Source organism: Marmota flaviventris, chromosome 4 (genome assembly GCF_047511675.1).
Source record: "Marmota flaviventris isolate mMarFla1 chromosome 4, mMarFla1.hap1, whole genome shotgun sequence".
In the NCBI taxonomy this organism is placed as follows: domain Eukaryota; kingdom Metazoa; phylum Chordata; class Mammalia; order Rodentia; family Sciuridae; genus Marmota; species Marmota flaviventris.
In genome coordinates, this window is record NC_092501.1 from 143,305,673 (window position 1) to 143,320,435 (window position 14,763).

Genomic DNA, 14,763 nt, shown 5'->3' on the forward strand with positions numbered 1-14,763 from the left:
TTCTAGTAGAAAATTGGTAAAAATACAGTCCTAAAAACTAAAACCCAAAGCTTCTGATATTAAAAAAAAAAATCAAATATCTTGAAAAGATTCATGTTCCTTGATGCTAGATAAACTGGTTACTGTAGCTGCTCTGTTGATGTTCTTAAAGTAGGTACAGGATAAGTTGGATGTGGGGCACACATATATAATCCCAGCCACTTGGAAGGCTAAGGTAGGAGGACCACAAAGTTTGAGGCCAGTATCAGCAATTTAGTGGCACAGGAGGTGATGATGAGCTTTAAAAACAAAAAAAATAGATTCAAAAGATATAAATGAGGGCCAGGGAGATAGCTCGGTGGTACGCACTTGTCCTAGTATGTATGAGGCCCTGGGTTTATCCCCATCACCACATAAAAAATAAATAAATAAACAACAACAAAAAGATTAAATACATATATATTTTTAGAAGATATAAGTGAGATAATAACTCAAAATGCATATTCATGAAATAACCAGGATCAACTGAAAAACGAAGTCTAGTTATTTAAAATAACAAAAGTCCATTCACATTCCTCATTGCTTTCTCCCTTCTGACTGGAAAGATGCTAAGCCACTTGACCTGGGTCCCTAATAAGCTATGTAAAGGACATCCTAGCTGATCTGTATATCTGTCCTGAACTGTTATTAAAACAAAAAATTAATTTTGACATGTTTACCCTCTACATTTAGGATCTATTTGCTGTGGCTGTTTAACCTAACAATACTTCACAGTGGGCAATAAGATTATGGCCCAGTTAACTATGGCTTAGAGAGCAACTGGTGACTAAAAGTATATCAATATCCTTTTGATCTATACAGTTTTTTTTTCCAAAGGTATATCACCCATTACCCTATCCTTTAAGTGACTATTTACTGCAAATTACTTTTTATAGAAACACCATTCTAAAATCTGCATAATAACATCTAATTAAGAGAAAACACTTAGGAAATCATAAGAAAACATTTTATTTCAAACATATCAACATGTTAACAGATTCATGACTGAAAAATCCAGAACTAAACATATCACCATAAAAACTGTCACATCTGGGATTTTGCTAGCACTCATGGTTACTTATGATTTACATGCCCACGTACATTGGAGGCTTTAAAAATAACTCTCCTTTTACTAATTCCCTTCTCACATTCCCTATTCTAGGAAAACTACACATCTCAAAGACACAGTAAATTGAGCTAAGAATAATTCAAGGAATAATTCAAGTAGTAGAAGCAGCTATATATTCTAACAGAATTAGAGGGCCACTCCTAATTATACATGTAAAACACAGCATAGAGCATTTATTCACCAACACTATCTGTCCACTGGGTACCTAAAATGCCATAGGTATTGTTGAGCCAAAAGTTAGAGAAGAAATAATCCCTGCAGCTATCTGATTGAAGTAGAGGTCGGGGGAGACTGTGGAGGTGAGAAGAGCCGACTTTTAATTCTCCACATTCAGCTAAGAATCACAAACATTCTTGGGCATTTACATGTTCTTTCTGTTCATTCAGAACCACTACAACAAACTGATTCACTCCAGGCTCTAATTTTATATTGCTAAAACATAATTCCCTTATACATCTCCACCTATGAAATACAAGTAGACGTCACAGGACTTTTTATTTACAAGGAAATCTATCTGCCATTTAAAATTCCTTTTAAGTCTAATACAAACTCACACTCTCTTTTTTTTTCTATTTCTCATCACCATCTTCATAGCTGTTTACTGATCCATGTGTCACTAAACAATAGAATTTTAGATTTGAAAGACTTTTAAAAAATCATTTAATAATATCTTCTTACAGAAGAAATAAAGACTCTAAAACAAAAACACCACGTGGTATATGGAAACCACAGCCACTTTAGTTGAAGAACTGGTACCACGTTTTTTCTAAAGGCCATCCAGTCACAATCCAATGAAAGCAGTCCCAGAGCTGCAGGAAGACTTTGCTGCAGTTGTAGATCACTGAATCTGTAACCTATGGTTAAAGGGAACACCTACCCACTTCCCATCCAGCCCCTACCCACTAATTATGGAACAAGACAGCCACAACAATGTGATTTAAACAGGAAGAACTCTGAAACCTAATAGGACAATTTAACCAAGGATTCCCCAACCAGCAGAATCTTATCTACCGGTAACTGTTTAAGCCTTACCTGACAGGTCTCCAAGCCAGCTGCCAGCAGCCATATCCCCCTCTGCGTCATAAACGTCTTGCCTCAGTTTCCTGAAATTCCCAACTGGGATGGGAATATAGACAGCTGGCATTCCCAACCTTGTTACACTCCTACAATTCTACTATTAACAACCTTCCCTGGGACATTACAGTCTGTATCCATACACATGCATAAACAGAGCAACCCCTAAGGGATGAGCTCAACATTATAGTGCAATGAAAAGCTCCTCATCAAAAAACAAAAACAAAAACATTGGGGACTCCTAATCTTAATGATAAAATAATTAATTTTTCAAACTTATATTTTAAGGTATAAAAGAATTCTCAAGCTAGAGAACTTTGAAAGGTTTGAATGAGTCTGCTGAATATACCTGAAAAACAAAGTAGTTATAAAAAAATGGAAACATGCAATTTTAAAATAATAATTAAAATTACTTTTAAAATGATTAGCAGTTTTTAGAAGTTTTTCAAAGAGGTTTACTCAGTCATTAAAATTCCCTGTACTTAAGAAATATGCATCAATTAAAAAAATTATTTCCCAAGACAAAAATAAACTTTTACTAAGTGAGTGAGCATTTATTAAGCACCATTCACACCTAAATTTGTTCCAAATGAGAAATGCCATGGTCCTTTCTTCTTAAGGAATTTGTAATATGCCTTGAAATCTAGATTAATATACAAAACCATTTCAAGCATATTTTAATGCTAAACTACTTCTATTAAAATTACAAAAACAATTCAGAAAAATCAGTTCAGATTGAATTATCAAAATAAATTTACAGCAGAATTACTTAATTACCCCACAGAATCAATTTAATGGTGGGCTCTCAAAACCTAATCACAAGAAAATCTGTTAATAGTTATTCCATATTCAACATGGTGATGTTTAATAACTATATATTTCTATAATTTTTATTTTCAAAAATAATATCAATTAATAAACACAAAATAATCAACAGTGATAGCTTATGGTGTTTTTGAATGCCTTAATGTACAGCCTTAGATATACAATGAAATTTTAAATATTAGCTTAGATATACTGCAAAAACCATAGATACACCCTATTGGAAATTTTCTACTTTCCCAATGGTATATTCATTAACTGGATCTCAAAAATCACTAATACAGTTTAGTAGACATATCTGTAGATTTGATTTTACTCACACTAGTGTTCAAGTCCTTATCATCTGCCTAGTTCACAATGTTTTACCTATGTGACTTATTAGTTTAAGTAATATTTTCCTCAGGTTTGCCATATTCTCTTTCAGTCTTAGATCAGTTTTATGAACAAACACATATGCAGAACTAGTCTAAAGAAGAAAATAACTTACAATCGTAGGAAGTTCCATTCAACAACAAAAAAAGGAAGAACAAGTAGTAGTGAATGGAAGACAGACAGAATTTAGCTCAGCATAATACAAAACTGTTTTAATCCAACTGGAGAACCCCTGGAGCTAATGAATTCTTTATTACTATAAGTTACTAATCACAAAATAGATGATAATTTGTCAGGAATGCCACCTTAAACTGCCACTACTAAACCTCAAAGTTTCCACCTAGGTTAATGACCAATAGCAGATTACTGCCTAAGCCAACTACTATGCAATTTTGATGAACTTAACCTCATTTCCTCATCTTATAATATGAAATGCCACAGAGTTAATAAATCACAAAATTTTATCATTTATTTAGTATAGAACTTTAAAAACTAAAGAGATCTTCTTACCAAAACCTTCAACATCATACGAAGACTATTTTTAACATTTCCATTTATAAAATATTTTAGTATTTCTGAGTAAGAATGAGTAAATATTCATTTCCCCTTTTCCTCTATTCTTCCCCTTTTTTCTCCCACACCTTTCCCAAGATTAAAATAAAAATAACAATATTAGCAATTTTTGCCCATCAATTTGACACCAACACTGTCAAAACTACATACTAAATGATTGTTTAATACTTCAAAAAAATTGGATTAAGAACATAAAATTTTCCTTGAGTTTTTTTTTTTCCCCCTCAAAGAAACAGGGTTGGGGATGTAGCTTTGTGGTAGAACACTTGCCTAGCATGTATGTGGCCCTGGGTTTGATTCCTAGAATGGCAAAAACAAGGAGGAGGAAAACAAAATCTACAATGAAACTGACAATAAATGAAAACAAATAATGATGATGCTAAGTTTAATAGCATAATTATTATTCTCCCCAAATCAATCACATGAAATTTATTTATATAACGAATGGTCCAAAAATCTGCACTGTCCTTATCTTGAAGGAATGAATATTTGAAAATGCTAAAGTCAGTACGGCTCTTTTATAAAATTTATACATCAAAGGTAACATTTTCAAATTTAAGGACTCATCTCTGCCCCTCCTAAATGCCCATAATCAAACAGAATAAAAATGTTCAATTCCTGTGTCACGACTGTTAATGAAAGCAGATGATGGATCAAGCACACTATCCAGAAATTTATGCTGATGGTGTTGCTTGCCTCTCTTACTTTTAATCATACTGTGGTACTATCAATTTAATACTGCTATAATTAGAAGTATACTAAGTCATGGCTTACCAAGTCTATTAACAAATTAAAGTACTCTTAGGAAAATGTTTGATGAAAAAAGAATAGCAAGCATTTATAGTGCAATGAAAAGCTCCTCATCAAAAAACAAAAACAAAAACATTGGGGACTCCATTTGCATGTTTGGAAACATTGCATGTTTCCATTTTTTTATAACTACTTTGTTTTTCATAGCAAGCATAGTTTTCATATTAAATTGTTTTTGTGGCAGAGAAGATTAAAGCATAAACTATTATTTCATATATTTATCATAGCATAATTTTATTTCTAATGACCTATTAAAAATGCTCTGCTATGCAAGAGGTATTAGTATAATTTATCTTTAGACTGTGTGTTACTTAAAGTATTTTTATTAAAAACGCAGCCAGGATATTAATCTTGCTATGTGTGCTAAACCTGTTGTTCCTAACTCTTAGAAGACTATGAACCTCTGAAAGATAGTAGATGCCATGACCAGGGAAAAATGCACATTTACAAATAAAAGAATATACATATAATTGTACAGACTCTCAAAGACAATAAAGGTCAAGGTAAATAACATGCCTTAAATGTTTTTAAAAAATCACCTAGGATACTTATAAATGTAGTTAGTATTCATAGGTTAAATGTACATGAAACAACTAGGTCCACAGATCTTAATTTCTTAAATAAAATACCTGTATAAGATTCAAAAGAAACTTGACATATCACATATCTTTAGCACTTACTTTTAAATCTAATTAGCTATGAATAGATTCAAATAACTTCCATATTAAGCTTTATTTTTTGCATTGAAATATTTTTATTTAAAAAAAAAACTTTGCATGTTTTAAGTGATCCAAACAAATTTTAAACAAGAAATTTTATTTACTCAGGGCCTACACTACATAAGACATGCTTTTGTTCCTTATAATTTTCAGAAATGAAAAATCTTAGCGACTAATTCAACTTTGCTCAAATATTTTTATACCTTTGGTCAAAAAACATTTAGATACATATTTTTCTTTATATAAGAAAAATTATATTGCTCTAATTCACATAATTGCCAAAATATTTAATGTTTCATACTTTTTATGAAAAACAATAATTTGACATACTTTTAAAGGCAACAGTTTGGGGGATAATTAAAAACAAAAGAAAAAATTATAACAAAATTATCAATGTAGTGTTACTACTATAGCAGACCAAAAATATTAAAGACAAATTATAACATCTCTAAGGAATGTAAACTTATAGCCTTAAATGGAAATGTCAAGAAACTTTCGTGCCCTTGAAAAAATATATTTGCAGGTAACAAGTTATGGAAGACATTGAAAATGTAAAATGATTTTCTGGCTGGATGGCACACTTAAGTTTTTTCTTTGATTATCTCCAACGAGTGTTAAACGAAAGAAAAAAATATGAAGAAATAACAAATGCAAAACCATTCACCATTTGGAAAATATTTTAACTTAGCTGATTGTCATGTGAATAAACACTTTTGAAATAATAGAAGAATTCAAGAGTGTGTTTAGTATGATATATTGACCCATTTCCAATGGTTCCAGAGAGTGATTACTTTTGCTACCAAATAGATGATTATGTTAGAGACATACAGAAGAGTAAATAGTTTCTCGGCTAATTTAGTTTTAAAATTTATTAATTTGACCCTACATTTCAATTGTGATACCCAATGGGCACTGAAACACCTACCCATGAACAAGTTAATATTACTGAAAAGCTTAAACAAATACATGTATTAACGGATTTTTAAAACTATTTTCAAAATCTAAAATTCCCTTTAATATTTCCAACTCCTCATTATTTAAAAACTTTTTAGGAGGGCTGAGCATGTAGTTCAGTGATAATAGTATGTATCCACATGCATGAGGCTCTGATTTGATTCCCCAACACTTGGGGGCGGGGATGGGGGGGAAGCAAATGAAAACAGGCTTTTAAAATTTAATGGCAAGCCTGAAACAGTCTGATCAAATGTATTTACTTCTGACAACAAAACATATTATTAAGAAAGCCACATTTTTCATTGGCATATATATCCCATTATTGTACATTAAAAACACACAAACACACATATATATATATATAAACGGTAAATTTTAACACTATTCAATTTTAACAGTATTCAAAAGTCTGGATAGCTGACATGTAGATTATGTTCTTTAATGTGAACACAGCTCAATGGGAGCAATATCATAGAAGTGCATTACTTACAAGTAAAACTTTTAGGCTACCAGGGATATTCAATTCTGACACTGCTCTCTAGGTAAGAAGGGAAAGTTTATAAATTTATCTGAAATCTGAAAAACACCATGGTAGAAGAAATGATGAAGGAACAAGGGAGAAGAGAGTGGGCACTAGTGGGGACAGCAAGAGAGAAAATGAGGGGAAAAGGAAGCACTAGTTAATCCCTCACAATATAAGGTAGTTATTTACCCTGGGTAACACAAGCTCTAAGTTACTTTATATGCTAAAACAGTTGCTCTGTTCCCTAGAGTTGATTTAATCTTCTCTTATTCTTCCTCTTGAATTAGATATCACTATCAAAACCAAGATTTATGTATCTTGGACTAAGCCCTGGAGGCAGTACTAGTTCCAGCAAAGATTTAAATATATCTTTTGGGGTTTTTTAGTGTGTCCATTTCATTTTGTTTGTTTTATAAAACATCTAAGATCAAGTGACGATTTTCCAAAACAGGTTCTAGAAATACAATTTGTGTGTGCAGCTCAAACATTTTACAGGGTAACAACTTGCTCAACACTTACTGTGAATTCAGTACAATTTTGCCTACCTTACTTTCCAAATCAAGACACACAGCAATGAGGATGAATGATCTTAATTATCGAAGACATTTTTTAATATTTTTACATTAAAATGAATGTTAGAAAGTAGATTTTAAAACTGCATGAATTTTGAAATTAAAAGAGGACTTCAATGAGCCATAGGTCTCTCAAAGGGTCACTCTGAACTATGCCTCAGAACCCTTGAGTCCAAGTGCTCAAATTTTTCTGCCATAATGGGCATACTTGGAAGAAAATGACTGAGAAGTAGTTTTCCTTATGTAAAAATCCATGATGCAATGCAGTACATTTGTTTCCTGTTACTACTTGTAATACTAAACCAATTTTATAGCATTCATAATCAAACATCTGAAATGTAATGCATCCAAAGATGTATTTAGAATATTTTTTTCTTAAGACATTTAGTATAAAAGGAAGAGTTTTGAGTCATAAACACACATTGCAGTCCCTCTATTTTGAGTAAAATAGCATTATTATTAATTTTAAAAACACTAGGGAAACACCAAGGTCCAGAGCTTTTTTCCTAAACAATCATTTTCCTTCCATAAATTTATTTTTGTGCTTTTAAAATTCTTATATGTAATTTCATTCATATTTAAATTTTTCTTTATAATTCAACTACATATGTGGTCTATGTACCAAAAAACTAGAACATAAAGTTTAGAATATGTTCAAAAGTGAATCATTCAATTCAATTTCAGTTCTTATAAATTAATAACAAATGGTGCTTACAGATTTGATATCTGGAACTCACTGGAAATAGTTACTCAACTTACCTGGTGCTAATCCAGCAGAAGCAGGGCTTCCCATGGAAGGGTGAGAGAAAACTTGAGAGAAGGCAGACATATTTGACTGGGACACGTTACTCAGCCTGGAGGTTGATCCTCCTTTAGGAATAAACTCGCTTGCAGTAGGATTTGGTGTCTATTTAAAAATCAAATATATTAAGTTAACATACTTTTGGCCCAAAAAAGACATTGAATGTACTAGGCATTACTCCACAATGTTTTCTTTACTGAATAAAATATTTTATTGAAAGGTTTTACACATGTTTTAGTTTCCACACTTTGGTGTAGATTGATTACAATTCTAAAGGAAATTTGATCATCAAATTTGAGGAGGTCAATCTTTCTTTTACAGAATTTCAATCTCAGTAACATGTAAAATCTGCCCTTACTGTCAAGCTTGCATTATTACTTAACTATTTTAACACATTTTAGAGAACTGGGAAGTTGAGACTACCTCAAAACTGAGCAACAAGTTTCAAATTTAGTATCTTTAAACCACTTCTACCAGGATAAAGGTCAAAATTACCTTTCTTCCAAAATTAATCACTTCCCTTTTTGTAAGCACAAACATTTCCCCAATATTATGCCATGTATTTAAGTAACAGAGCAAAGGGCGGAGGGCACGTGGGAGGAATCATGACCCCCCAAAAATACATGTAAATATAAATACAAGCCCCAATGTCTGTGTAGTACCATCATATGACAGACATCAGAAATATTTTACATGAGATTACATGGAAAAAATTTTCGTAGTGGTACTATGATACAACTTCGGATATATTCAAGGAGGATAGTACCTCCAGCTCTAAGAGCTACTAGAACATTAAGAGATCTAATATCAAATTCATAAAAACTCTGTTTTTGTGCACGGTGAATTTCCGTAGGAGGCAGACAATGAAAAGATGAACTACTATACAACCCAAGAACAGCTTCCTTATTTGATATGAAAGACATTTTAAACTACCGAGAGTTCAAAATATGGGGTTGTGTCTCAGTGGTAGAGAGCTCGCCTACCATGTGTGAGGCACTGAGTTCAATTCTCAGCACCACATTAAATAGACAGACAGACAGACATATAGATAGATGTGCTGTGTTCATCTACAACTAAAAAAAATTGTAAAAAGAGTCCAAAATACTAATTTAGAGGGTAACAAGTCAACAGGGTAACTTAATTTATAAACTCTAAAACAAATATTAGCATATATAAGCCATCTAAAATTAAACACACAGTAATAAAATACAGAAAAAAATGCTAAATCCAGGCTTAAATGAAATATACTAGAGATACAGAGTTGAATCTTTTTTAATCCATTATCTAAGACACAAAATTGTAAAAAATAATAATCAGGTCCAAGCCAAACATATTTTGCAAAGGGGAAAAATATCTTTTTTAAAATCACATAAATGTAGTTTTAACAATCCTTCAAAATCTCAAGTTTTCAAAAATATAGTGGCATGTTCTTTAAATGAATAGAAAACAAACACTGCATTTTACTTATATAGTACTTTCTAATTATAAGGGAACAAATGGCTTCTAACATGAGACAAATAAGTCAGAGCTCTTGAGTATTAGTTAACCCCAACTTCTTAGAAATCAAGGTCAAGATTTTAAAAAAGCCATCAGATACCCTAGCAACAGAATGCAAAAAAAGATGAGGACTTCAGGATTACTAGATTACTAGAGAGATAACAAAGCTACACAAGAGAAATCAGATACACATATGAACATTTTTAGTATTTTCTTGAGAAATAAGCATTAGCTTTTCACACAAACCCTATGATTTCAGTGACTAGACTAATTTCAAAGCTGAGTTTTTCACCTTACATATGTTTTAAATTATTGTGAAAGGCTTTTTTCTTTTCTTCCTTTTTTTTTTTTTTTTTTTTGGTACCAGGGATTAAACTTGGCAGCACTTAACCACTGAGCCACATCCTCGGCCCTTTTTTGTACTTTTATTTAGAGACAGGGTCTCACTGAGTTGCTTAGGGCCTTGCTACAATTGCTGAGTCTGGTATTGAACTCACGATCCTCCTGCCTCAGCCTCCGGACCCACTGGGATTACAAGGGTGCGCCACTGCACTCATCTGAAAGCCTATTTTTAAGAAACCCAAAAAGGAGAAAAAGGAAGGAAAAGTCCATAACTGTCAATATAACAAACTTTAAAGGGCTTCTAAATTTATTAGAGTAGACATTATTAAAATTAATCTATTAAAATTTACACAATAAATTGCAACTTATAGAGATTAAATAACGACAGATGCCAAAAACTGACCCAACAGTGAACTGAAATTAAGAAGTCAAAAGAAGGATCTAAACTCTTTCCTCCTTTCCTATTTACTATCCCTTGAGTGGGTGGTTGGGAGTTTGTTTTGTTCTGCTGTGAGCACTTAAGATTGGAGAAAAGATACAAGGACTTAAGCTACAGGAGGAAAAAATTACATAGAATTTAGGTGGTACAACAAAATCTAGGAATAAAAGAGCAGAGCTATTACTAACAGATAATATAAATTAACCATAGATTAGTGAACTATCAAAAATAAAGAAATAATGGAAAACTAAGATCTAACCTAGGATACATTTTCATGAAAAAATTCTTCAAAATAATAATAAAAATATGCATTCTTAAAAACTTCTTTATAATGTTACTGACTTAAAATGTAAATAAGATTCTATAAAAACAATCTATTAGCATAATAGCATTGGCATACATCTTTAACATGTTAATTTTGGGGAATGTAAGTGAAAACTGGTAAATAACACCAATCACATTAAAATATTTTTCAGAAAATAAACTATTCCTGATAGGTTTAGAAGGTAAAGGTTCTAATAAGGAAGACTCAAGAACTTGAGTTATGCAAATTACTTGTCTTACTTCGACAACACTACCACATACATGAAACAAATAAATTGAAGTTTTTAATACTTCTGCCCTATGATTAAAATAATCCCTTCCTGGGTTGGGGATGTAGTTTAGAGGTAGAGTGCTGGACCGGCATGCAGAAAGACCTAGGTGGAATCCTCAGTGCCACAAAGTATATTTAAAACCCCTTCCTAATTACCTAGATTTTTCTATATAATACTGATTTTTAATTTTTTAGTAAAATTTACATGTAAGTACTAATTTCTATTCACAATTTTAAATTCTAATTTGTATTCATATCGTAAAGCAGTTCTAAATGTTTTTCTAAACATAAAACTTAAATATAGTTTTAAGTTTCCATACACCTAAATTTACCCTGTAATTTTTGTGGTGGGAAAACAACAACAACAACAACAAAAACACTACCAAGAGCTTTCAGAAGTCTCCAAACTGACACCAACATTTGGATATAATCTCTACCTGAAACCTTTGGACACAGATATATTAAATCAAGAGTCCTTGACTTTGGTTTACAAAAATGACATGCTGTTGTATTAATGTTATATCTTGAATGAGACATTTCAATCCAGATAGCCCATCTAACCCTACTAATAATTGCCTATATACAAATGATCAACAAAGGCTTTTTACAAATGCAGTAACTTTCTGATGAGGTTTTAATTCATGTTTAATACAATTTTATGGTTTTCTACTACTCCATATAAACTGGTATTTTTAAAGTAAATTTCAGTACGTAATATTCTGATACACTTCACTAGAGAGAGAAGACTACAGTAAGATATCCAAAAATTAAGCGACTGTGCAATAAGATAAAAACTGCAGCCATTAAATTTTTTTTCATTAGGTAGAAAGAGGAAGAGGTTTATATTGAACAAAGTATAAGACAGGATATTATGTAACATTTCAATTTAAAATGTCAACCAACAAAAGGGTCTAGAGAAAATGTATTCTCACAGCAATGGGATAAATGACTAAGAAACTATTAATATTCCGAAACACTGTTGTTGTTGTTGTTTTAAAATCACACAACTCATAAAACTATTAAATACTTTCCATGGTATGGCTCCTTATAATAAGCTTGGCTTGCTTTACCTACCTTAATGGCTTCATAAATAGATATCATTAAACTTTCTATTCTGAATAAAACATGACCTGGTGACTTTTTCTTTTTTTCTGGTAGTGGAGAATGAACCTAGGGGCATTTAACCACTAATCCATATCCCTAGCTCTTTTAAATTTTTTTTAAACTTTGGGACAGGGTGTTGCTAAGTGGAAGGCCGGCTTTGAACTTGCAATCCTCCTTCCTCAGTCTCCAGTCACTGGGACCAGGCATGCACCGCCATGCCTAGGTCTGGTAACTTTTTCTTAACAGCTTTATTAAGATTTAACTAGGGGCTGGGGCTGGGGTTGTGGCTCAGTGGTAGAGTGCTTGCACAGCACAGGTGAGGCACTGGGTTCAATTAAAAATAAATAAAGGTTAATTTCTTGGAAAAAAAAAAAAAAAGATTTAACAATAAACTTCTTTAAATGCAAACTTTGCTAACTCTTGAAATGGGCTGTACAATAAAAAAAAAAAAAGCTTCCAAATCAATTTAATGAACATATCCATTATGCTAAGTCTTCATAGGCTTTTTAAAAATCCCTTCTTCCAGGAGGCTGAGGCAGGATGTTTTAAAAAGTTTGAAGTCGGTCTCAGCAACTTACTGAGACCCCATCTCAAAAAAATAAACCCCATCCCAAAAAACATTTATTATTAAATCCCCTTTTCCACCACAACCCCCATCTTTCTAGCTTCCTTTCTGCAGGCAACCACAGATCAGCTTTCTATTACTATATAAATTTTCTAGAATTTTAAATAAACAAATTATACATACATATGCATGTGGTGTTTTCAACTGACTTCTTTCATTCAGCATCAAGATTCATCCATGTCATTGCATCTATCAACGTTTCATTTATTTGCTTAGTAATCAAGAATACAGATTCACAGAACAATTTATTTGTCTTTATTTATTTATTTAGGCACTGGGGATGAGAAACAGGTTAAATTGCAGTGTTGTAAGCAGACATCCTTGTCTGTCTTCTGATCTTTTGGAGGAAGCATTTAATTTTCCAGCAATGAGTATGATATTAGATGTAGTATTTTTTTTTTAATAGATGCACTCATCAGATTAGGAATGTTCCTTTATATTCCTAGTTTGCTGAGAATTTTCATCAGGAATGGATAACTAGATTACGTTAAATGCTTTCTATCTACTGAGACAATGATCATATTGATTTTGATTGGCTAATATAATTTTATCAACTGCTTTTTAAAATACTGAACCAACTCATTACAGACAAGTTCCACTTTGTGGTATGTTATACCTTCACATTTGATTTCCTAAAATTATGTTAAGAATTTCTTCAACTATTATATAAGTGTTATTTGTAGCTTTGTATTAATGGAATGTCTTTGGTTTTGATATCACATTAATGATAACCTCATAGTTGGGTTATATTCTCTCCTTTTCTTTTTTGAAAATTTGTGTCAAATTTGCACTACTTTTTCCTAAATGTGGGGTATTCACCATTGAAGCTATCTTGGCCTTCTTGTGATAAGGTTTTAATATGTTTACAGAGCGAATGAAGTTAATAATATATTAAGTAGTATGTGTCTTTTGAAGATTTTTTTTCCATTTCATCATGTCAAATTTATTGTCATAAACTAGTTCATAATGTTCCTTTAGTAATCCTACAATATCTGTAAAAGCTAGTGATGTCACCTATTTCATTCTCAATATTGGTAACTTCTCTCTCCCATTTTTTCCTAATTTATCTGCCTAGATGTTTATCAATTTAATGAAACTCCTCAAAGAATCAGCTTTTGGTTTCATTATATTTTTTCTATTTTTGTTTTCAATTCTATTGGTTTATTCTCTAATCTTTATTTTCTCATGGTTCAATTGGCTGTTTTGTCTAGTTACTAAGGTTAAAGGTGTATCACTGATTTGGGAATTTTTCCTCTTTTCTAATGAAAAAATTTGGTACTACACACTTCCCTGTAATGCCTGATTTCATGGCATCCCATAAATTGTGATGTTTTCATTTTCATTCAGTTCAAAATACTTACACACTTGACTCCTGAATAAAAGTACATTTATCCATTTTCGAAATATGTAAAAGTTTCCAAAGAGCTTTCAGTTACTTTTTTTCTTCTTTGGTACCACTGATTGAACTCAGGGGCACTCAACCACTGAGCCACAACCCCAGCCCTATTTTGTATTTTATTTAGAGACAGGATCTCACTGAGTTGCTTAGTGCTTCACTTTCGAGGGGCTGGCTTTGAACTCACAATCTTCCTTTCTCAGCATCCCGAGCAGCTGGGATTAAAGGCGTGTGCCACCATGCACGGCCTGTTACTGATTTTTAATTTAACTGCATTGTAGTCACAGAACATATTTTTAGGACTTAAATTCTCTTAAACTTATTGAGACATTTTTATGAATTGGTCTGTCTTGGTTAATGTTCCATGTACACTTGAATAGAATATGTATTTGGCAGT

General features: G+C 32.1%; 1 protein-coding gene across 8 annotated transcripts in view; it reads right to left on the minus strand.

Annotated features, from left to right (window-relative positions):
* Positions 1–14,763, minus strand: part of Pan3 (poly(A) specific ribonuclease subunit PAN3) — a 137,654-nt gene that overhangs the window by 61,163 nt on the left and 61,728 nt on the right. For 7 of the 8 annotated variants that reach the window (XM_071611580.1, XM_071611584.1, XM_071611583.1 and 4 more), the window contains one exon: positions 8,326–8,473. The exons of the other annotated variant lie outside the window; for it this stretch is intronic. In XM_071611580.1, coding sequence (XP_071467681.1) covers positions 8,326–8,473 — 148 coding nt within the window. The remainder of the gene's footprint in view (positions 1–8,325; positions 8,474–14,763) is intronic. 8 annotated transcript variants of the gene reach the window in all.